This window comes from Siniperca chuatsi, linkage group LG19 (assembly GCF_020085105.1).
Source record: "Siniperca chuatsi isolate FFG_IHB_CAS linkage group LG19, ASM2008510v1, whole genome shotgun sequence".
Lineage (NCBI taxonomy): Eukaryota > Metazoa > Chordata > Actinopteri > Centrarchiformes > Sinipercidae > Siniperca > Siniperca chuatsi.
The window spans coordinates 21,407,740-21,430,136 of NC_058060.1; the positions used below are offsets into that span (position 1 = coordinate 21,407,740).

Sequence of the window (22,397 nt, forward strand, 5' to 3'; positions counted from 1 at the left end):
GAGAAGCAACCTTTTATATTCACAGTTGTTGAGAACCAGGCATTTTGTTGTTGGTGTAGAAAATATTGTGCTGGTTTTAGAACATTGTACCCAGTATTTTCTAAAATGCATTACATGGACAATCGAAAACAACAAATCAGTTTTTTCTCATGTGCTTCCTACGTGTATAAACATTTTATTCTACGATAGTTTGTGCTGAACAGTGCAGTGAATGATTTTTGTCGCTTCTCTGAAATGAAGCAATGCAATGAAAGCAATAGATGTTATAACCTTATCAAGCTTCCCAGCAGTATTAGAGCTCACGTTAACCCATGAATGTACCGAGTTGCTGTGTTCTCATTTGATGATAAGCCCCTGCAGTGCAGAAAGTCAGACTCTCTCTGTCCACCCTACATATCAACACAGGGTCACTGCTTTACTGCCTGGGGATTCTTATTGGACAATAATAGTGTCTGAGATACCCAGCAGGTGCCTGAATAAACCCTCTAATAGAGCAATTATTCTCAAACAAAAGGTCACCTCAGGCGTGACGACAGGCCCGGAAATCAATAAAGCTCCCAATTACGACCGAAGCACCGGGCCTATATTTGGTCTCTGGCCGCCAGCCATCCCGGAGAAGATCAGATTTCAAGGCAACCTCATTCCCTCAGTACGTCTTTGAGACTAAGTTACCAAATTTTATTTCAGGAGTCTTTGCTTTGCCCCCTTTAAACATGCATAAATGACTCGGGCCTTTCTGAAGTGGTCCCCTTGATTGCAGACGCTCAGGGAGTCACGTGGCCTTCCTTTTCTTAGCTCACATAAAAGATTACAATTCCTTGTCTTCAGCTGGAAATATTTAAGGCTTTTAGTTAGTCAGGTAAGCTTTATTTTGCAAGAGAGACCTGAGACCAAATCACATACACACAAGATCACAAGAAAAAAATCCATTCGCTCAGGACAACGACCACACGCACACACGGCCCACACTAATTAAAACAATTACAAATATTATTAGAAACATAAGGTAGTGAAGCTCTGAGAGGAATGAGTGTCTCTAACTTCAAGTACAGGAAACCAGTCTTCCCCAGTTCAGTGTTGGTATGAGGAACTTTTAAAGCAACCCTATCCCATGATCTGGTGTCATGGTTGTGGCTCTAAACTCAACAAAGGATGTTAAATATCTCGGCAGCTTAGGTAGCAAGGCCTTATAACTGAAGGCACAGGTATGCTGATGCCTTCTAGACGCCAGTGATGACCATCCAACCTTTTCATATAAACTCACAGTGGTGAGTGCGATAGCAATCTTGTGCATTATAAAGTATTTATAATGCTGTAGTGACAGCTTTTACTAAAACTTAAAACAGTTTTGAATCATGCAATGCCTGAGACATTCTTGTTGTTGTCAGAAAAGATCCTCAAGTTCATACTTGAAATCAATGTTGAAAGTGCATGATGGGCTCTTTGATGGCCCACAGTGGCACTCGAAAATCATTGTTTATTGAGGATGTTTTCCAAAACTGAATGTGCATGAATGCTATAAAACATAAAACAGCATCGACTGTGTTCCTGGAACAAAATTTGCACTCTGAGGGACATTTTTTCATTTCCATTATGAGGAGCGTGATGACGCAACAGTCTCCCATTTTGTTACCTGTAATTTCACTGTGAGTGTTTTCTGAATACAGACAGCATCCTGACAGTAAAACAAGGTGTATTATCTACACGAACCTGAACGTGAACAGAAAAGATACATCTCCTCAGCGGCCTGAACTCATCACATTGTGTGTGTGTGTGATCCTGAGTGGCTGGACGCAATGTACTTTCCCCCCTATTGCAGGGGCAACATTGATTTTGAGAGGATGGTTTGTGGTCTGGCTGGTTGAACAAGCTATTAGAGTTTAGTGCATGCCTTTTCATTCAAGGTCATGATCAAACTAAATTTGTCCTGGACTAAATCAGAATCAGAGCTGCACTTGCTCCAAGAATCGGATGGCTACAGAATCATTACTTTGGCAACCAGTGTTGGTTCTTAGTTCAGTGTGGGGTTTTTCTGCATGCTGTAATTTTGATGTTGTATACAGAACATAGAACTTAAGAAACAGCCTTTCTCTAATCAACAATAATGCATTATTTAGTTTGAGGCACCTTTCTGTATCAATACCCACCCTTGAACATTCAGTGTCTACCTCGTCATTTCCTACATTTTCAAAATCCAGCTCACAGCTATCTTGCATAAGGGGCATAATCTTTATGAGATCGATGGTTTCTTTTGTGTGTAGAAATAGTTACCTTGTTCCTCTCAGGCAGTAAGTTTGACATTAGATTTAAAAGTTCATGTTCTATCATTTCATTAATAATAATGTGTGTTATTTTCTGATGGCGCTGTCACAGCCGCTCTTAAAGGTGTCAACCCCTTCATTCCATTATAACTGCCTGCTAACCAGCTTCATCATAGTTGACAGCACGCAATAAGTTTTAGAACTTCTGACTTTGGTTTAATGAAAAGAAATATAAAAGTTATAATATTGTGATAAATATGGATAAAATCTGATTGTCATATATTGCCAATTTTCACAGGAGCTATCAAATTTAGCAGCTGTTGCTTAAAAGAATTACAGAAGCTTACTTTGACTAAAGCATGGGGGGGGGTTACTATTAGAACTAGAATTCTATTATTAGTAAAGTTTTTAGGACTTATTATTTAGTACTGGAAATACTGTAGATGTCAACCAAAACAACCCTGTCTGGCATGTGTTATGAGTGACAATAACTTGCATTTAAAAAAGTTTTTAATCCTTTTGCCAGAATCTGAATTAACCAAAAAGTAGCACAATTAGGAATGGCCAATGGAAAATATAATTAAGCCACAAAATGTTATTTTAAAAGGAATGTTTTGCCTAAATCCCACCAAATCAACATACCTTTAATTATGACTTCTCTGTTGTAAGTTTGAACAGTGCCATGGAGTCTGGCATAATTAGATGACAAATTGACAAGGCAGCATCGATAGCTCTTACCATCTAGTAATTGACATACACTATTGACTCCAGTGCAAGAGGCATTCCGCATGAACAAAAACCTTGTTAAGCATTTTTTTTTTCTGTGCATATTGACATCAGCGTACACATGAGTGCGTACAATCCTCACTGGCTTCAGTGTAATTGAACGGTAAGCACAAAACTCCGTCTCACTCTCTCACAGAAGCTTTTCTTCTTTACCTGCTCCCGCTGGGCACTTCAATTCATGACCTACCTCGCAATTCTCCTCTCACCTTCTGCTACTCTCTTTATTGTGGTAAAGGAGGAGAGGAGGAGAGTCGCACACTCCAACCCAATGACAAGCAACTCTTAGATTTCTGTGGCTTTTTTGTGGTTACAGTATAGGATTTGCCTCTAACAATAGATGGGCAGTGAGTGTAGTATCTGTGTGTGTGTGTGTGTGTGTGTGTGTGTGTGTGTAACATCAAAGTCATTGTCCTTCTGTATTTCATACTATATTACACAAGGCACTTTTTATTACTGCATCACTCATAAAATCATTCAGTCAACTTATGCTCACTCACAATTTTCAAGTCATTTGAGTTGTTATTGTATCCTTATACCTAAATGGACAATTGACTTGTTTGTCAGTTCCAAACAAAACCACAGGAAAAAATACTAATATGAGCATTTTTTGATCTCCCACCCCTGTGGTTAAATTGTGGCTAAGGTTAGGCATTTACAATCACTTAGTTAAGGTTAGCGAAAGATCCTGGTCATTGTTAAGGTTAGAGAAAAACTGCCTTTATGGTTAAAAGAAACCAACAATGACTTTGTCGAAAACAGGACGTGAACCGTAGTCTCTGTTGTCAAAGTAACACACTATTTATTCCCAACTATAAACTGTCCCCTAACATTTTTTGCAGAAGTATTACAGTATAACAATGTTACACTGCCTCTGCATGTCTTACGGAGAGAGGACAGTATCATTTGCACAACTGCAAGAGGTTACTTGCCAAGGAAATGAAAAAGTCTTGTTGAACCTTATTGAAAATATGCTTATTTGCTTGAGAGAATCCATACCACTCTCTTGAATGTGCGTTGAGAGTGGAGCTGGAGCCGGTAGGCAATTAGCTCAGCATAAAGACTAGCTGCGGTGGGTAAACAGTTAGCTTGGCTCTGCCCAAAGTTGAAAAATAGACTCTACACACTACACTCACTTATTAACACATTGTATCTTTTTCTGTTCAATTTGTGCACAAAAAAGTTTGAAAGTTAGTTGTGATTCAACTATTGCTGTAACCATTCCTTGGCTAACAACAGCTGGGTGCAGTGACTTTCTGGAGTCTTATTGTTAGAGTGAGGTTGCCAGATAACCACCGTTGTAGCTGGGGACACTCTTTACAGAAGTACTAGGTGGATGGATAAACAGCTCGTCAAGAAATAGTTACAGCATATAACTCCCCCCTAGAAGACCGCTTCCAGTGTTAATGCTAAGCTAGGCTAATCGCCTCCCAGCTCAAAAACTCAATGTAATGCACCATAATGAGAGTGGTATCAATGTCATAACTCTTGAAAAAAACTATTTCCCAAAATGTAAAATTATTTATGTAAGCGTTAAAACAAATTGTTTTTCAAGTGAGAGGAATCTAATGTTAAGGCATCTCAGAGCTCCTCACACTTTGAGCTTCCCATTACTTATTGATGGACACATTATCCTTATTAGAAAGAGATTGACCACCTGTTCTGTCTCTTTGTTCAGATTTGATGCACCCGCGGAGGCTAATGCATACATTTCTCTTCTCTCCGACACTTGTCAGACGCTTGTCAGAGAAGAGAGCACTTTCTCTTGACTATTTTCAGGTGGAGGCAGCAGCAAGGTAGAAGGTAGGGGGAGGAGGGAGGAGGGAACAGGGAGGGGGTGAATGCATGTTTTTATTTATTGAAAAATCAATTCTGCGTTGGTACAGTTTCCACCTGATTCCTCATGATATTGGATTAAAAAATTGCAGCATCAGACCTATAAAACACTTTGTGTGATTATATTGTGTGACTTCAGTTTTGCAGTACATGTTGTCCTGGGGCTAATTATACAAATTATGCTTCACTTCAAATATAATTTCCATGAGGTGGAGAGCAAAATCAAAGTGAAGCTGAACTTGAGGCACACGTACATGTGTATGTGTGAATGTGGTACCTTGTGTAACTCACACTGTCATCCGTCTGCATCTGGTCAACTCTACTGCCTCACTGACAGTCCTCGATCCTCTGCATCAGGGCTCATTAGTTATGGCCCACTAAGCATGTCCGTCAGAGCCGACTGCCTCCTCCGTCTCCGTCGATTTCTGCGCCTGTTTTGGCACACCGAGAATTCGTTCAGGATCACCGACTGGTTCATTGGTGGCTGTTGTTTGAGAATTATCCTTATTTCAGTGCATTCTCCTTGCCAATAATTGTCTGCTCGGCAACTGAAGTGCCTTGCTCGAATTGAAATGTCAAGCTTTGTATCCAGAAAGGCAATGTGAAGAGACTCTATGGAGGAGCGTTAAGCTGTATTGATGAGTGGTTGAGCTATTGGAACTGTGTGATTATTTGACTGCTTATAATTATCATCAGTAGCATCATAGACTGGAGGATAGTGAGCATGCAACAAGCAAAGGAAATGGTCTTCTGATTGTCTGTATGCTGAGACATGCACCACTGTCTTTTGATTTTGCAACATATTTTGGAGATGTAAATCCGAATTTGCATTCTGATTTTATACTTTATGAAGACACTTTTCTGCACATTATATGCCTTCTTTACCTTCACAATTTTCTTTTAATGTATGCACTGTTTCCAATATATGCCACCCTTCATCATATGCACACAGAAAAGCAGCTTGCAGCAAGGTGTGCGAACATACCGTTTAAATAATGAATAGCTGAAACACAGAAACGCAGAGGATCTCATCTGATTAATGAACATATATGGCTATATAAAGTCTTGAGTTCTGATTAAGGTCAGTTTTCTTGACATTTTCTTTTTTTTATAAGTATGAATGCCTAATTTTTCAACAATGAACTACTGTACTGTAACTTGCAAGGTCGCATTTTCTTCTCTGCTACAAAATACAAAGATTGCAAAATTCCAACCTTGTCTTTTTTTCACAAAAGGTCCCATCAGCATTTTATTTTCAAAACCTAGCTATTAGTTGGACATATTTTAGTTCAGTAAAAGAAACGGGGGGGTTGGGGGGGGGACTTTTGATGGCTTTTCAATGAGACATAGCAGCACCAGGCTGTGATTCACATTCACTGAGGCGTTTCTGCAGTCAGTGGGAACTATCAGAGGTTAAGTGCCTCGCCTCTCACTTTATTTGCTGTATTTCTTAAAGATAAGGTGATTTTTTTAATTCACTGTCTTAATCCAGATTACTAATACATCAGTAGCATATGTTAATCTTAAAAGTATTATTTGGTGTACAGCCTGCTCTCTACAGCTGGCTCCATGATTCTGTAGCAAAGTGCTCAAGTGCAGTGATAAATGCTAATGTTAGCATGCTAACATGCTCACAATGACAATGCTAACATGGTGATGTTTAGCAGGTAATGTTTACTATGTTCACCATATTAGGAATGCCATTGGTTTTGCAGGGATTTGGTCATGAACCAAAAAAAAATCACCTGATGATGGCACTAGATGAAAAATTAAGGGATCACCAAAGTTGTTACAATGTTTGCAATTTCATGGCAGTCCATCCAGTTGTTGTCAAGACATTTAACTCAAAACCACAAATGTCAACATCACGATGGTGCAAGAGGAAAAAGTCAGGGAATCGCTGCATTAGGTTGCATTGTGTGGGTACCGTGGATATCTGTACCAAATTTCATGGCAATCCATCCAATAGATAATTAAGATATTTCAGTCTGGACCAAAGTGGTGGACAGGCCGACCTACACTGCCATCCATCATTCATCATTTAATGTAGTTTTTGCCAAAATATAGCTAATATACTACTAGCATCCTAATCCTCAAGCACAACCCTTTTGCAGCAGTTCTAAAACAGTGGTTTGCACTCTTCCATTGGTCAGAATCTCTCTTTCCTAGCTCACTCGCTGGCTAGCCAGAGAACCTTCCTCAGCCTTTTGTTGGTTTAAATTCCTACTGTCATTTACTGATTGGCTCCTGAGCATGTCACTCAAACAGCTACTTTCTCTATTAACAAAACACCAGACTCAAGACAGCTCGTTATGACGACATGATACCATTTTGGTAAATGCCTATTTATCTTCATGTGGTGGACAGAGAATTGGATTTCACTGCAGGAGTGGTTTGAGAAGTTTTATGGACTTCTGTGAAAACTCATTATGATTGCAATTCTTTCTAACTGCTGTGAATCAAAAAACTGACAACAGTCTGTGTTCTCTGTGAAGAAGCACACTGCAAACTTTGAACAGCGACCTTTCAAATCTACAGGGGGTGAGTGCTTCATACTCACAATGGGGATATCTTTGCAGTAAAACACAGGCTTTTCATTATTTGTGTAATGTTCCAGTAAGATCAAAGAAGGCTTATCAGGAAAAAAGCATTAGAAGAATTTTGTATGTGGCAGAAAAAAAGATACCTTTGTAGATGTAAAGTTACACTACACAACTTTTCACCTTGTTGCAGTAGTCAGTATATCTGTAGTCCCTGCTCCTCTCCCCCTCAGTTGGTCAAGTTCATGCCCCGAAAACTTGATGAGCTGTCTACCTTCAAACAGCATGTATCCTGAGACTGAGGGAACCAGCATCTATAAAACCTCCACAGGCACTGAGGCAGCAGACACATCCTGCTTTTGTTACTGCCTTCCTCCACTGTCCACCATTTCCACCTTGTTGTTGTTCTGACTTGTTTGGTTGATACAAACAACCCGGGCAGTCACTGACCATGCCTAGAGCAAATGGTACATGCCTAAAAACATTCTTAATGTCACTGAAAATAGATAGTCGGATAATGTGTATTTTACCAACATACAAGTTGAAGCTTTAAAAGTAGAAAGGCAAGAAAACACAAACTCTTTTGAATGGCAGCTTATTGATCCATGTACTTTTTACATTTTAAAGTTGTAATCTTTAAAATCTTTATTAAATGAAACCCCATTTTTGAAACTGTGTGGTCGGTATTAGGTTAGCGGTAGCCATTATCGCTCTATATAGTGGTTTTCTTTGTTGGTGGTGGAGTCAGCCATTCCTGTGCTGAACTCTCATCGCCTTCCTACGCACAAGGGATTCACAGGAAACAATGTGGCATGCAATCAACTCAACCCGCTCTCTATGTAGATAAAAATGGCTTATTCTAAGGTAATGAAAACACAAGGAACAGCCACAGTTTACCTGTTACACGAAGAGCTGCATGCAACCAGCAGCACACCGCCAACTTCTCAGCAAGGTAACCAATTGTACTTTGTATTTCTTTGGTAAAAAGTAGTTCCAGTGAAAACACAGTGAGGTCTGTGAATTACCCAGAGTAAGGAGGACACTGTTTCTTAAATTACATTTTTGTTGAATTTTTATCTTTGCTGTAGAATTTTTGACCAATAATGAGCCTGACAGTAATCACACATATGTCCTGTAGGTCAGCTGTAATGATCCATGAACTGGGATCCCTTTCTCTAGTTTCGTAGAAACCACAACAAGCCTGAAATGGACACAAAAAATTTTCTCTGTAATGTGATTTCAGACAGCATTAGCCACCCAGTGGCAGCTATATCGCAGTTTGTCATGTCTCATCTCAAAAGTAGCAATGAACTGTTGATATTGTTTGTGAACCTGCAATGCCTCTGTTATAAAATAACTGAACTGACCTTGTATTGCTATTATTTGTACACTGCTAATTGTTCACTGGACCATTAGAGCACTAGCTGCAGCTGATAGGCAATTGGTGATTCAAGTGCAAAGACTGTGTAGTTTTAAGCAACAAACATGCAGGAATCCACCATTTGTGACATTGTTGAAGGAAGGTATGAACACCTCAGATACAAAGGAGAAAATTAGCTCAGTGCAAAGCAGAGCACAGTTTAGACATATTGTATATACAAAAAGCCCCTTAAACTATATGTTCATTCATGCTGTGTTGAGTGCAGAAGGCTGTAATCACAGGGAAGAGTCCACTGATAGCCTGTATTGGAAAAACCATACAGCATTTTCCTTTTAGATGGAGTTAATTTCAGTTACACATGCAGTACACAAATGCTTCTTCAGCCAGCACTCAGAACTGCATTAAATAACGGCTCATGTAATATGCAGCTATAAGGTGCGGTGAATGTTGAGCACAAAAGCCTTAACCACCAGTTATTAAATAAATATAGTACTTACAAACCTGTTAAATTATCCAGTGCCCACTCTTACATGCAAAGCACCCTCTCCCATTTTCAGCTGAATAACATGAACAATTGGGTTGCGGCAGGAACAACAGGTGGCCAGATGGAGGATAAGCGGTGAATTATTTTTGCACTTTTGACAGGGTTGCCATGGAAACGCAACAAGAGGCCACACAAACAAAGTAGATGGATGGAAATTCCCTGTGTACACTCTGCCGTACCCAGGCCATTCATCAGAGATTTTGTTATATTATTCTGAATGAATTTTCTGGAGTCCTCCTGGGCCTTTATGGAGAACTTAGCAGAGTTTATCTGAACATCCACTGGCCAGTCACTGGGGTGCTGTAGTGTTCATAATACATGTACCCATCAATATCAATGTATTGCTTCTTATATCTCACAAAGAGCAATGTTCTTAAGTGAAGTAGCTGCCCCAAGCATTTGATTTTTTTTTTTTTTTTTACATTGGAGAAGCGAGGTGAAACCAGGTGATTTTTATTTTTTTTTTAAATTGCTTTTTAGAAAAACTGCTCTTAACTATCGGACATTTTTCATTGTGAGAGCACTTCAGCCAAACATTATGCCAGCGATAAGAGACTGGAAGTCCATTCTTTCTACATGAATGTTCATATTTTGTTGGAGAAAGTGATAAAAAAAAAAAACAGCAGGCCAGAATACATTAGCCTGGGTAAACATCAACAGGAGCAGCAGCCTCTTTTTATTAGACCCCTGCGCCTGGAAGCAGTGGGTTGTGGGGCATTTCATTTCCAGGAAGCGAGTGCGTCTGCCGGTGCATATTGTTTCCATGATGGCAATTTATTTTGCCAAAGCGGCATGACAAGTGTGCGTTATGGAATGAAGGCTGATAGATAAGAACAGTAGGAAAGATACTTTTCAATTCTTTATGTTCCTGAGGGATCCAGCAAATACTGGCACTGCTGCCTGGCCACAGTGAATACCAATCGCTCTGGTGTAAGCCGAGGGACATGCAGTCCTCTGCAGTGAAATCTTCCTGCCCGACTTTCTCTCTGCTCCCCTCTCTCTGGTTTTCTGTATTCTCCCCAACTCTCCTTCTCCACAGAAGCTCAGATGATCCTCTAGTTAGTTAGCTGCTGGATAGTTTCCATGCAAAACTCTTTACAGGATGTTTGACCTTGTCATGTAAGCCTGAGCAGCAAACAAGCATCTCGTAAAACTCAAGTAACTTGCAAGTGTTAACTGATCTTTAAGTACCAGTGTTTTCTTTTATAGAAAGACAAAACGACAAGTGAGTGACAGAAGCATATAACATATTGTGATTTAGGTGGTTACTTGAGTTGTAAATACTGAGACTGTCCTCACCAGAAAAGTAATGTTTTCCTGACCAGCAACTTCTTGTGGTTGTGCAAACAATGACCATCACCTCTCAGAAGCAAAGACATTTTTTAAATAGCTGCAAAACCTCTCAGGGATGATGGAAGTAAGGGTGGATGCTTGGGCGCACATAGTTTCTGACTGTAACACTGTGGGCTGTCACTTTTTACAAAAATTCCACTGAACATCATTTGTTCAAATTAATTCAGATGCTAGCCACATAGCAAAACACATCGTAGAATTACCATTATGTTTGTTTGTGGTGCCCCACAGCCCCACTTGAGTGACACGCTAATATTACTTTACAAAGTCTGCAAACAGCTTTTATCCATCCATATTTCCACATCTATAATCATCCATTCAGCACAGCTGTTTTGTTCGTTTGTTTTGTTTTATTTTCCGTTAGCAAATACAACAACAATAACCTAGAGAACTGAGAGCAGCATGAGTCAGTAGGACGGTGCATTTTTGGAAAGCCCCCCGATGAAGACCAAGGCAGGAACTGTTGTGCATAAACACTGAAACTTTCGAATGACATCATAATTTTTTGCGTTCCAACAGTAGTTTTGATTTCAAATAAAAAGCGACAGCCCTACTGTTGTCAGCAGTTCATATCTCATCTCCTACAAACAGTTGAAGCAGTGGTTTCTTCTACTCTTGGACACAATCCCTAACCTTAACCAACCCTTAACCACTTAAATGTAACTAATCCTTGATAGAAGTTCACTAAAACAACACTAGCACCTCTGCCCTTGTCAGTCATTTGAAGCATTTTTATGATGGTCAGATGGGTTTTGAAAGGCACTACTACTAGACCGAATACCTATTTTGTTGTTTAGGTATGAGGACTTGTAAATACTCTTATGTTTTTCTGTTATTGTTTGTGTTGCAGTTTCTATTGTTGATTTAACTTCTTGTTTTGTACTTTGATTTTTTGGCATGTTCCACTGCCGTTTTAATAGCTTAAACTAAAATGTCTTGTGCGAGTGTAGTCTACATGCGTTCTCCCTGAGGATGAAATCATAATGCCATTGGGCTCCAGCAATGTCCTCATTTGACAGAAGAGACAGACAGGAATCATGGGTATACAGAGAGAAGGGGATGACCTGCAACAAAGTTTCCCTGCCAGAACTGATCCAGGAAAGTTGCAATTAGTTGGTTTATGCGCCTTTGACCACTAGGACACAGTCCTGTATACTTTAATTAAGAAATTTCTGTGCGGGATGTGCTGCATCCTTTAGAGGCTGATCATGTATGTCTCTAGTTCTCATTCGATAATTGATAAAGACCCAGCCATCTTGTGTATATATAGTATAAGCAGGCTGTGCTGTTATCCATTCTGTAAAACACCCTGATAAAGGCCTTGTGCCGAAACACATTGATTGAATGAAATACAGACACAAGTCATTAGTGTTATTTTTATACTCATTTTTCACAATTGGTTCTTTGTTAACCTGAGCACCTACTTGACTGATTAGGTAGCAACACCAAACTCTTTTTACAGCTTAGCCAAAGTTAACAGAATTACCAACTAATTACCTACTGAACATTGTGTGTACATTCTGTGTCGATAGGAATTCTCTTTGTAGAAGGTAGCCCAACCAAACAGAAAAAAGAATAATGAGCTGATTAGGCTATGAGGCAGTTAAATTAACTCTACAGAGTGTTGGCATGTACAAACACACATTCACTATAATTTAACACTTAAGATTTGCTTTCCAAAGTATACTTTCTAAAGACTGTGAAGGTAGTGCTATTGACTTCAGCTACATATCTTATTTTAGACTTTGTCACTGACATTCCATACATATCTAATTTAAGTCTGAGGTCTTGGACGTGCTAGTGCCTCACAGAGTCAGCACATCACACTTTTGCACACACAGGTATTGCTTCAGATAGTTGGCTTATGATATGCTGGAACATTTCCCGGTGCTGCCTCTAAATAGACAACTGTCATTAAAGCAACGGTAGCATTCAACAGTCAGAAGGCTGACCACGCAGTTCATCATTTTCTACCTGCACGATAGTCTAAGTAGTCATTTTTCTTTGGCGTGTACTTGTATTGCTGCTAAAATTAAGAGATGAAGGTAAATCTTTGATTTAGCTGAGCCAAAGCCACCTTTGTGGATACATTTTGCCTCCCATGACAGATGTGTAGACACACACTGCCACAGGAAAAGTGATGAAACGAGGAGAAACTCTGGTTGTATTCTGTATTGTTCTTGTTTTCTAAAGAAGACTTATGAGTTGAGACTGACAAAATAGAATTTTAAAAAAATTGCCTTCATGCATAATACATGAGAACTGGGCAGGAAATACTTTTCCCTCTTGTGTGTGCCTCATCACTTGTTTAGCCATGTCATAATGCACGTTCACCAAGCAGGAGGGCTATACCTATAGGGGACACTCACCGATTAAAAAAAATAAATAAAAAAAACCCTAATCATAAACCATTCTTACTGTTTCCATAGTGATGAGGGAAAATAATACATAATAGATGTGATTGATTACCTCTACAGAATGTGAACTTACATGAAAATAGCTGCATCAGAAATCATATGTAAAGTGCATATATTATTGGATATGGAATTGAGGATGAGCTCCAGGGTTTTGTTGGTTGTGGTGAATCAAATTCCAGTTCGGGAAGACTTTTCATCACATGCAAATCATGTCAAGGTGTACTCTGTATTGTACATTCCTATAGGTTTATTTCCACAATGTTACAGCAGCTCTGTGCCATACAGTACACACTGACTCATCCTCTGGCCGTGGGTATTAAATGGTATTTTACAGAGATGTTATTTAGTGCAAATTCTGCAGAGAGAGGTCAGTTGGCGGTGGCGCCCTCCCAGCATCTCTCTAATGGACTGGAAGAGATTCACTCGCAAATCAAACAAACCAGGCAGAAGAAGCTCAAGAATAACGCGCACACAGACACACTGGCCAGTCGGAAATTAGTTCTCCTGCCGTGAGTAACAAACAAGACAGCTTGTTTATGTACAGCCCTACCGCTGCGCCCCGTTGTACGACAACAACAAGATTGTCCAAATGGGTTTGGATGCAGTCACACAACTTTGATGTTCTTTGACCTATGAAGCACAAAGCTGGTAGAGGCGCTTGATTTGGGAATCTTTTATTCAAAGACTAAAAGTCTGATCGAGAAGGGCATATGAGAAAATCACTTAAACAATAGAAGAGGATGTGGATTTGAGATTAATCTGCTCATATTTTTGAAAAAATGAAGTCCGTTTGAGGAGGATGAAAGAAGCAGAGATTCCAAATCCTTCTGTTTGAGGATTAGAATCACATCTCTGCACTGTAAAAATGGGCTGAAATGACAACTTTACTGTTTCTTCTTATGGAGGAGTTTAGTACTGTGTGGAAGGGAGTTCACTGTAGTAATTAAAACTACTATCATGAAATATATTTATATCATTATTTAGCTCAAACATTAAACTGATATTGAAGCATTTATTATATCATTATGAAAAATAGAGACACATTTTTCAGAATTTTTCACACATTAAAGTTTTCCATGCTGAAAAAAATTGACTTAATTTTAATCTTTAATCTTAATTTAGGATTGCTTGTTAAATTGAAGCTTTGCATCAGTTTTTATTTATTTCTTTAGGTGTTCTTTTTTTGTCAGTTTTAGTTCAAATTGTAGCCTTTTTGGTTATCCAACTTCTCAAAAAAATTAGGAATGTGTATCCATTGCTTGTTCTCAAGCCACAATAATCAAATTATTATTTTGCACAATCACACCTTTTCCTTGTGACCATTTCACTACACATTAACAATATGTTTCTGCTCCAATTATACTGTATGTATCTAAGTAATCTAATCTATCTGTTGTTGCAGTTTCCTTAGTTGATTGAAACCACAAACAGTTTTGAAAAACTTAATGCATCTTTAATTTGTTTCTGGCCACCCTCATGTCACATCATTGAGCCTCTAGATGCTTTCTCATTTGAAGTCTTGAAGTGTTAACTAAATGCTTAATGATAAATGTGTCCCAGCGGTAGCTCTTATCCACTCCTATTGCTACTCGCTGTATCAGACAACATCAGACCTGTCATGCTGAGAGACATCACTGTAATTATTTTATGATTTGCATCTGTTGTTGGAGAGTCTGTACCCGACCCGAGGTTACAGGTTTGATCCACTCAGTCGCCAACTTGTTTCTGTTAACAGCATGTGCCATCTTGTGTCTGTCAAAATGTCAGTGAGCAAGCAGCTGAACTCCTGGCTGCTTGTCTAAGTCTCTCTGGATAAGTGTATGCATTAAAAACTGACTGACTCATTACATTCTGTTGCTGAAGCTTTTAGCAGAAAAATACACCGTTGTTTGCTGCAGTCTGTTGTCATTCCCTCTTTGCCTCTCCATTATGTCTTCAGACATCCTAAAGGTCCCCAGGAGCTCCTTTCCCCTACATCTCCAATAGTATTGTGCTATCAGTGCATTATGATGCATGCCTAATGACAATGTGGTATTTTTGGTAACACTATTAACTTTCTGTATTGTATAATTAAACCGACAGAAATAGGCATTCAAGTACAGAAAATATGCAGACATGCACATTGCACACAGGCCGCTCGATAACAGATTCCCTGCATGCTATAGCTTTAACAAAATCATTGAGAATCAGAATTAATGACCTCTACCATCACTAATGCTGGACCCCAATGGCATTATGATAAGACATTTTAGTTTGAGCTATTAAAGCGGCAATGGAAGATGGGCCAACCTTTCATTTCCAGTTTATCATCCCATAAAGCTATGACAAATAGAGCAGTTACACACACTACACTGCCTTTCTCATGCCTTGTTCCTTGTCAAAATGGCACAAAAAAAATGGCCGTTGTTTATGCCATCTTATTGATTAATTTTGATCACATTGAAAAGTATAAGTTCAGTTTCATTTGGGGCACACAGTTTCATACAAAAGCAATTCAAAGTTCTTTACAGAGTGCCAAAACAATTTTAAAAGAGGTTAAAGCATAGATACATACAGACAACACACAGAAGAGTATTGTATTTACTCTCAAAGGAAAATAGTGTTGATGCAAACCTCAAATTAGCAGGTTGGCTGTTCTATGCTTTAGGGACTGAATGTTCTATCGCTATATTTAGAATGAGCTGTGAGAATCTGAAGTAGATGGAACTCTTTTGACCCACGAAAATATTCAGGTTGATAAACTGGAAGCATGTCAGATATATAATCTGGGGCAAGAGTTTTATAGATCAAGAGCTGGATCTTAAAGTCGGTTCTGTAATGAACAGGTAGGCAGTGGAGATGTTTGAGAACCAGTGATATGAATATTTGGTGCTAGTTTGATATGGTCATCTGAGTTGCCTTCAGTTATTAAAGTGCCCTCACAGCAATAAACTTAACGAGCAGCTGCGAGTGGTGCCAAGTGCTTTGCAGACTTTTTTCCCCCTGGGCTTCGCCTCTCTGGCTATTGGTGGAGGTTGTATGCAGCACACTACTCAGGGCTGAAAAAAGTGCTTCCACCGTAGCTACATGTTTTTCGGGTAAAAATAAATATTATTTAAACTGTATTTTTACTTTATATTATATAGTTAATATTCTCATAAAACAACACTCGCACCTATGCCCTTGTTAGTCAAGATGTGAGCGGCTGCCTTTTGAATGAGCTGAAGCTACTGAATGGGTTTTATGATGCAGTAATAGCCTGCAGGACAAGTGTTTCCAAATCTCACAGGGATTGAAATCATCCCATTTTTTAAATATTCTTAAAATGATGGATGGCTACTTTAGTGATGGTGTTGATCTAAGAAAATTTTTAATTCAATCAGCATTATTAGTAACTCCCCAGCTCTTTGCCTCATAAATGGTCCTACAGGATCAGGACTCCAAATATGCACAATCTATTGCTTCTAGCACTGAGCACTTTCAGCCTTTTCTATGGTCCAACAAATAAAAAATAAAAAAAATGTATCAATGATTTTTTTTAAATGACAATTGAACTGTAGAGTCAAAAGTTGCTTGTCAAAGAGCTGACATGTCTCTGTGTACTCAAAACTATTAAAGTGTTAATTAACTTTCGTACTTTACTTAGAGATTGGCACAGTGTCTTTACACTCTCAGGGCAAAATCAACACTGATGATTCCTGGGCATGCTCTGCAAATTTAAACATGACAGTTGCTGAGGACAAGAAAACACCAGGATTGTGTTTTTATTCGAGTTTGGACCTGTATCCATACTTTTATTCCTTTCTTTCGGTCATGTTTTGGTCATGCTTTAAGCTTTCCTGTCAGTGAATTTTCCTGCAGCCTCATAACGTGTTATTTATTTACCGTTCCTGCAAGCTCTGATGTCTGCCTCCTCACTGCTCATTTTATATCTCATCTCTCTTCTGCCATAGTTACTTGTAATCACCCCGTCATTACTTCAGCACATAAGGTCTAGCTAATTAGTCCAATCATTATTATAATTACATAATCAGAGAGGCATGATCAGGAAGGTTAGGCAAGGTTTTCAGCCTGTGTCTGCACCCTTACCCAGACTGAATAAATGGTTGCCATTATTCCCTCCTAGCCCAGGAATAACAAAGAGGTGGCATACTTTCTTGGTGAGGTTTCTGTCCTTGATCTTGACTGAATTGTTTAGGATGCAATTATTAGTATGCTTCAACCCAACAAGGTATCGATCTTCACAAAAATGCAGCTCATTCGCTCTCTGAGTGGGAGCTCCAGAGCATTTTTATTTTTTGGGATAGTTTCCAATGCCAATATGTTCCCACAGAGATGCTGATCTATATGGAAATGCTGTTTGACATACACTCTTTAGTCACTGTAACAGTGCAATAGATCTTTCAGCATGCTGGATGTCACTGTTGCAGAATGTGGAGAGAAAAGAAGGGAAGCAATTTCAGCTGCTGTGGACTTGCAGCATCTGTACAGTCTGTGTGAGTGTGTATGTGTTGGCTGGTTCTACAGTACAGTAGTAGCTGAGCATTTATTCTCATTGGACAGTCCACTAAACTTTACCATTACCAAGTCGCTTTACCTACACAGCATGAGTCATGCTGCAGCCCATCCAGCAAGAGACCTGCTTTAGCTTAGGTGGCCCTACAGTCTGCATTTCCAAATACACACACACATACACACACACACACACAGATACGATTGTTAAATTTAAGACATTGTGATGGAATCATGCCCAGCTTTAGATTGCGTTATCTACAGTGCAGAGCCATTTGCATAGAACACATAATAAACTGTCATTGCTCAGCATTGCGTGAGGATTTCTGCCTTCTCTTTTATTGTGCATTACACAGATTGAGCACCCTGTTGTGCTCGCTTTACATCCCTTTATTGAATGTAAGTAGTTTCTCTCTGTAGAGCGGTTTTTCTCCAATTTTGTCACCATTTTCCATACTGTAAATCCCACTCAGTCACATGCTGTATCAACCACAACAATCAGCAGTGGGCTTCATGCTACTCTCTCAAAAAAGTAGGATTTTCAGTTCTGCAGAAGAAAATAAAGATCGTTCCGGAGAGATGGCTCTGCACAGAATTAGAGAAAATAAATCACATTGTAGACTGTCAGCTCATCACCCACAACATTGTGTTTTATCAGTTGATCTCTGAAACGATCCCCGCTCAAGTGAAACAACTGAGTGGGCATGTTTGTTGTTTATGTTTGATCTTTTCATTTTGCAATAATCGACCCTGATCACAGTTGTCACATGAGAGACTTATCTGACATATTGTTGATTTTTAATGAGCTAGAGCTTAACGCGTCTTTTGTTGTCGCTCAGCCTTGTCCTATTGTTTTATTTTCCAAAAGTTGATGGTTCTCTGAACAATTTGGGATTGGTTTCAAGTCAGCATCTGTCTATACACATGGACACTCCCATGAACACACTCCCAAGAAGCATTTTTCTTAAACATCCAATCATTGAGCTTAAAATTCTGTGTTATTCCCTGCTAACAGCTTTGTAAGAACCAGATATCACATTTAGCAGTAATAAATCACTTTCAGGTTGGGTCAATTTTGGATGAATTCAGCAGCTGTGGAAAGGTTTTTTGTTCTCAGTTACAAAGCATTCTAAATTTGCTACGGCTCTGATTTGTTTGGAGCTGCAGAGGGTCATGGGTATCATAATATGTAGGGTCATACAAAACTGATAGAAACATAATTTCTCTATACAAAATTTAAATAATTAAAACTGACGGCTATAACAAACAGTCATGTATCATTAAATTATCCAGGAAACTGTTGTTTCTATGTTGAAGAACATTGAGGATATCATTAAATTAAAACTTTCAAATTGGAACATTACATTAGTAAAATGACATCTGGAACCAGCGGCTCTTCCACATTCACAATTGTATCATGTCTTTAGTCTCTGCCATAAGCTTATTGAATCCCTCTTACTGTTAGCAAATCACCTGTCATGTGCACTCCTTAGCTCATAAACTAGACATATTACATATTCTTGTTGTCTCTACCCAAGGTGTCGTGCCTTGTGGCTGTCACAGCTCTGCAATATGGCCACACAGCTAACTAACTGGTTCTTGTTTTAATGAATGTGGGTAATGGGCAGTCTGGTAAATAGACCCAATTGCTCTTATCTGCAGGCTAATGATGTCTCGGGTTCCTTTCAATTAAGGTGGGAACGAGGTCACTAAAGGGTTTCCTTCATAGCTCAGCCATTCAGCGTCATTAAAGCCTTAGTGTGTATTCATTAACGCCCCAGCCACAAGTCCCCGAAGCATATGCTCTGCTTCGCCCTTTTTATCCTCTATAAACTAATTAAGAACTTATTAATCCTCCACTAACAGTTTGGGCTTTGGATCCCTCATGGTTGTGGTTTTGGCGCTGGTTTATCTGTGTGCTAGCCAGACCAATCAGGGCTGAGGTGGATAACTTTCAGGGATGCTTTGTCTTAAAAGTCACACATTGAGCCATGGGGCTTTTTTCCCCTCTGGGTGCTTTATTTGCTAAAGTGCCTCAATTACATCACCATCATGCTTCTAGATCTAACCAGATCTAATAGAGGTGTACATAAAACCCCAATTTTAGCATCACTGCTATAGTTGCCTGTATGTTTAGGAGTGGATTTTAATGATTGTTTTTAAATGTATAGTAATCAATAGTTTTTTATATTAACAATGGATTTAATGCATTTATGTTAGGGAAAAGGTGTATAGACCAACTCACAAAAAACCTGCAGATTTCCTCTTCACAGGGATTTTTAACATCTTTTAGCACAGCATTTTGGTTGATAAATGCTCTGATAAGCCAACTGTACGCTACCTGCCCAGTACTTCATGACAGACAGACAAAATTAGCAACTAGCTAATGAAGAAATGTGAACATCTAGCAGCTAAAGACCCAGATATTTTCCTCAGGACTTGGTGGAGACTGAAACAGCTAAAGAACTAAAAGTAGAGTGAATATTAGATTTACATTTGTCAGGTGACCAGAAACACAACTCGTGAACACTAATGTATGTCGGCAGGATGTGTGAATAGACAATTGTTTGCTAACAAGTTGCCAGCAACTTTTTTAGGTGAGAGGCTAAAAACAAAAGTAGACCAGGCGAACTACCTAGCTAGACTTTGCCTTTTTTAATCTCACATTTTCTTTGTTGTGTTCTTTGTTGTTTTGTAAAACACTTGCAAAGCACTAGTAACTTGAAAACTGCTATAAATAAATACATTGCCATTATTATTGTCATGACAATAAAGCAGGCTACAGTTATTTAACTTTAGATGAAGCAAGATGCAGAATTTTGCTGTTGAATAGCTGTAAAATAAGGAAAGGCTGAGGACATCCAGAGTCTTCCATAGCTACTGACTGGACTGTCTTGAATTGTCTTGAAAATCGCCTCAAGGTTGCTCATAACTCAGACTCATTTTCCCCAACCCCAAAGCTTCTCTCTGCTGCTCTGCTGTTGCCAAGCTGTTGTCAAGCATGCAATTCACCAATGTGTCGTGGGCTCCATTTTTATCTGTCACATTCGTTTGCGGGTGATAGCTGCTGATGCTCGGCTCATTAGGAATTCTCCCCCTCCTCCTCCTCCTGCTGCTGCTGTTTGCATGTCTCCTTGAGATCAGAGAGGCTGCGACTCGGACTCTCGTTCATCCTAGACTGGCACCCGTATCGTTCCTTTTCACGAGTTTGCCACGTATACTACCTCTGATTCTTTTTCTTTTCCTGACTTTAGTCTCTTTAGATATTTCTCTTTTGCTTCTTGCTCATGTCACATAGTTCCTTTCAATTTTCCTTTCATTTTGTCCTAATCCTTTTCTTGTGAATCGCTCTGATTTGCTCCCACGATAGTCTTTTTACTGTTTCATGTCTTTTCTCCTCTTCTCTGTGTCTCTCTGCAGGAGCTGGTGGGCAGTAACCCTCCGCAGAGGAACTGGAAGGGAATAGCGATTGCCCTTCTTGTCATTCTGGTCATCTGCTCGCTGATCGTCACCTCCGTCATCCTGTTGACACCAGGTACACTCCGCAGGACGAGGGGAGGGGGGGGGTCACGACACCCTACACCACACATTGCTCTGTTTACATGGCTATTATTATGCACAGACATTCCCATTAGGTTTCACAATCAATCTCACCACGAACAATACAAAGACTAACGTTGGGTATGTCAGTATCTCTGTCCTTGTGTGTGGTCCACGCTCTCATGCAGTATTTGCTTTGTCACCCACTATAATGTCACAGTTAACTTTCACATGGGCACTCTTTCCTGTTGTGACGGCCACATTTAGTGAAGGTCAGTAAACCTCATTGAAGTCAGCTTGCGCAACATTGCTTTCTTCATAAACGCAGTCCCATCTGTCTCCTTCACTTAGTCCTTCTTTTCACTGCACACACACAACACACACATATTGGACTTCTAAATTTTCCTTAGTTATTTTAAGGCATCTGAGTTTCATTTCAGAGTGACCTTCAGGTGTTCTGTTTGCAGATTTACATGGAAGTTTAATCAATAGGCCATCTGTTTACATTCAGGCTTATAAAGCTCCTTGATATGGTTTTATGCGCTGCCAGAGCCAAATCAGTCAATACAACTGCCAATGTATGTGTACTATAATGCAGTTACAAAGACAGTGATCACAGACAATTGCATGTAATGTTTCCTAGGATGTCGGGGGCGTGGTGGCAAGGCAGGGTCAGCAATTATTAAAGAAATTCAATGTTTTTCTACATAATCCTTAGAGATCTAGACAGGTGTCTAGCTCAGCTACAGGTGTCAAAGCAACAAGGCCAAAAACGCCTCATCACCTCCTGGCTGTGACCTGTTCCTGTCTCTGGGCGTTTGTTATGGACTCAGATGAACCGGAGCTGTTTAATGCGCCACTTCCAAACAAGATGGGCCAGCGGGCGTCAGGCAGAAAGTGGAGGCCGGGCAGGTGGTGTCTCCAGCTTGTACCTCGTCCAAATCCGTCTCCTCCTTGCGTCGACTCTGTGTGCTCAAGCAGAACCGCTGTTCCGCTCCAAGTCTCGACACAAGACGGGTTCTTGCAGCAACTGTGAGGCCGTCAGCTGACTGCGCATTAAAGGGGCTGTTTGTAGAGGATATTTGGTATTTTAGAGGCTTTGGGGATATAAAAATATGCTCTGGCCTCATCAGATGCAGTTTTGAAAGTTGGTGTGGATTAATTGCGTATCCTGACCGACTGAGATGAGCTTCAGGATAATGCAGCTCCATAAATCACTCCTCAAGGACAGTAGTTTGCTAGTGCAAATAC

The 22,397-nt window shown here is 39.7% G+C and overlaps 1 protein-coding gene across 7 annotated transcripts in view; it reads left to right on the top strand.

The window, feature by feature from the left end:
* The window catches only part of LOC122866591 (dipeptidyl aminopeptidase-like protein 6), a 198,030-nt gene that overhangs the window by 122,800 nt on the left and 52,833 nt on the right, over nt 1–22,397 (top strand). For all 7 annotated transcript variants that reach the window (XM_044176432.1, XM_044176434.1, XM_044176438.1 and 4 more), the window contains one exon: nt 21,027–21,141. In XM_044176432.1, the coding sequence (XP_044032367.1) occupies nt 21,027–21,141 (115 nt within the window). The remainder of the gene's footprint in view (nt 1–21,026; nt 21,142–22,397) is intronic.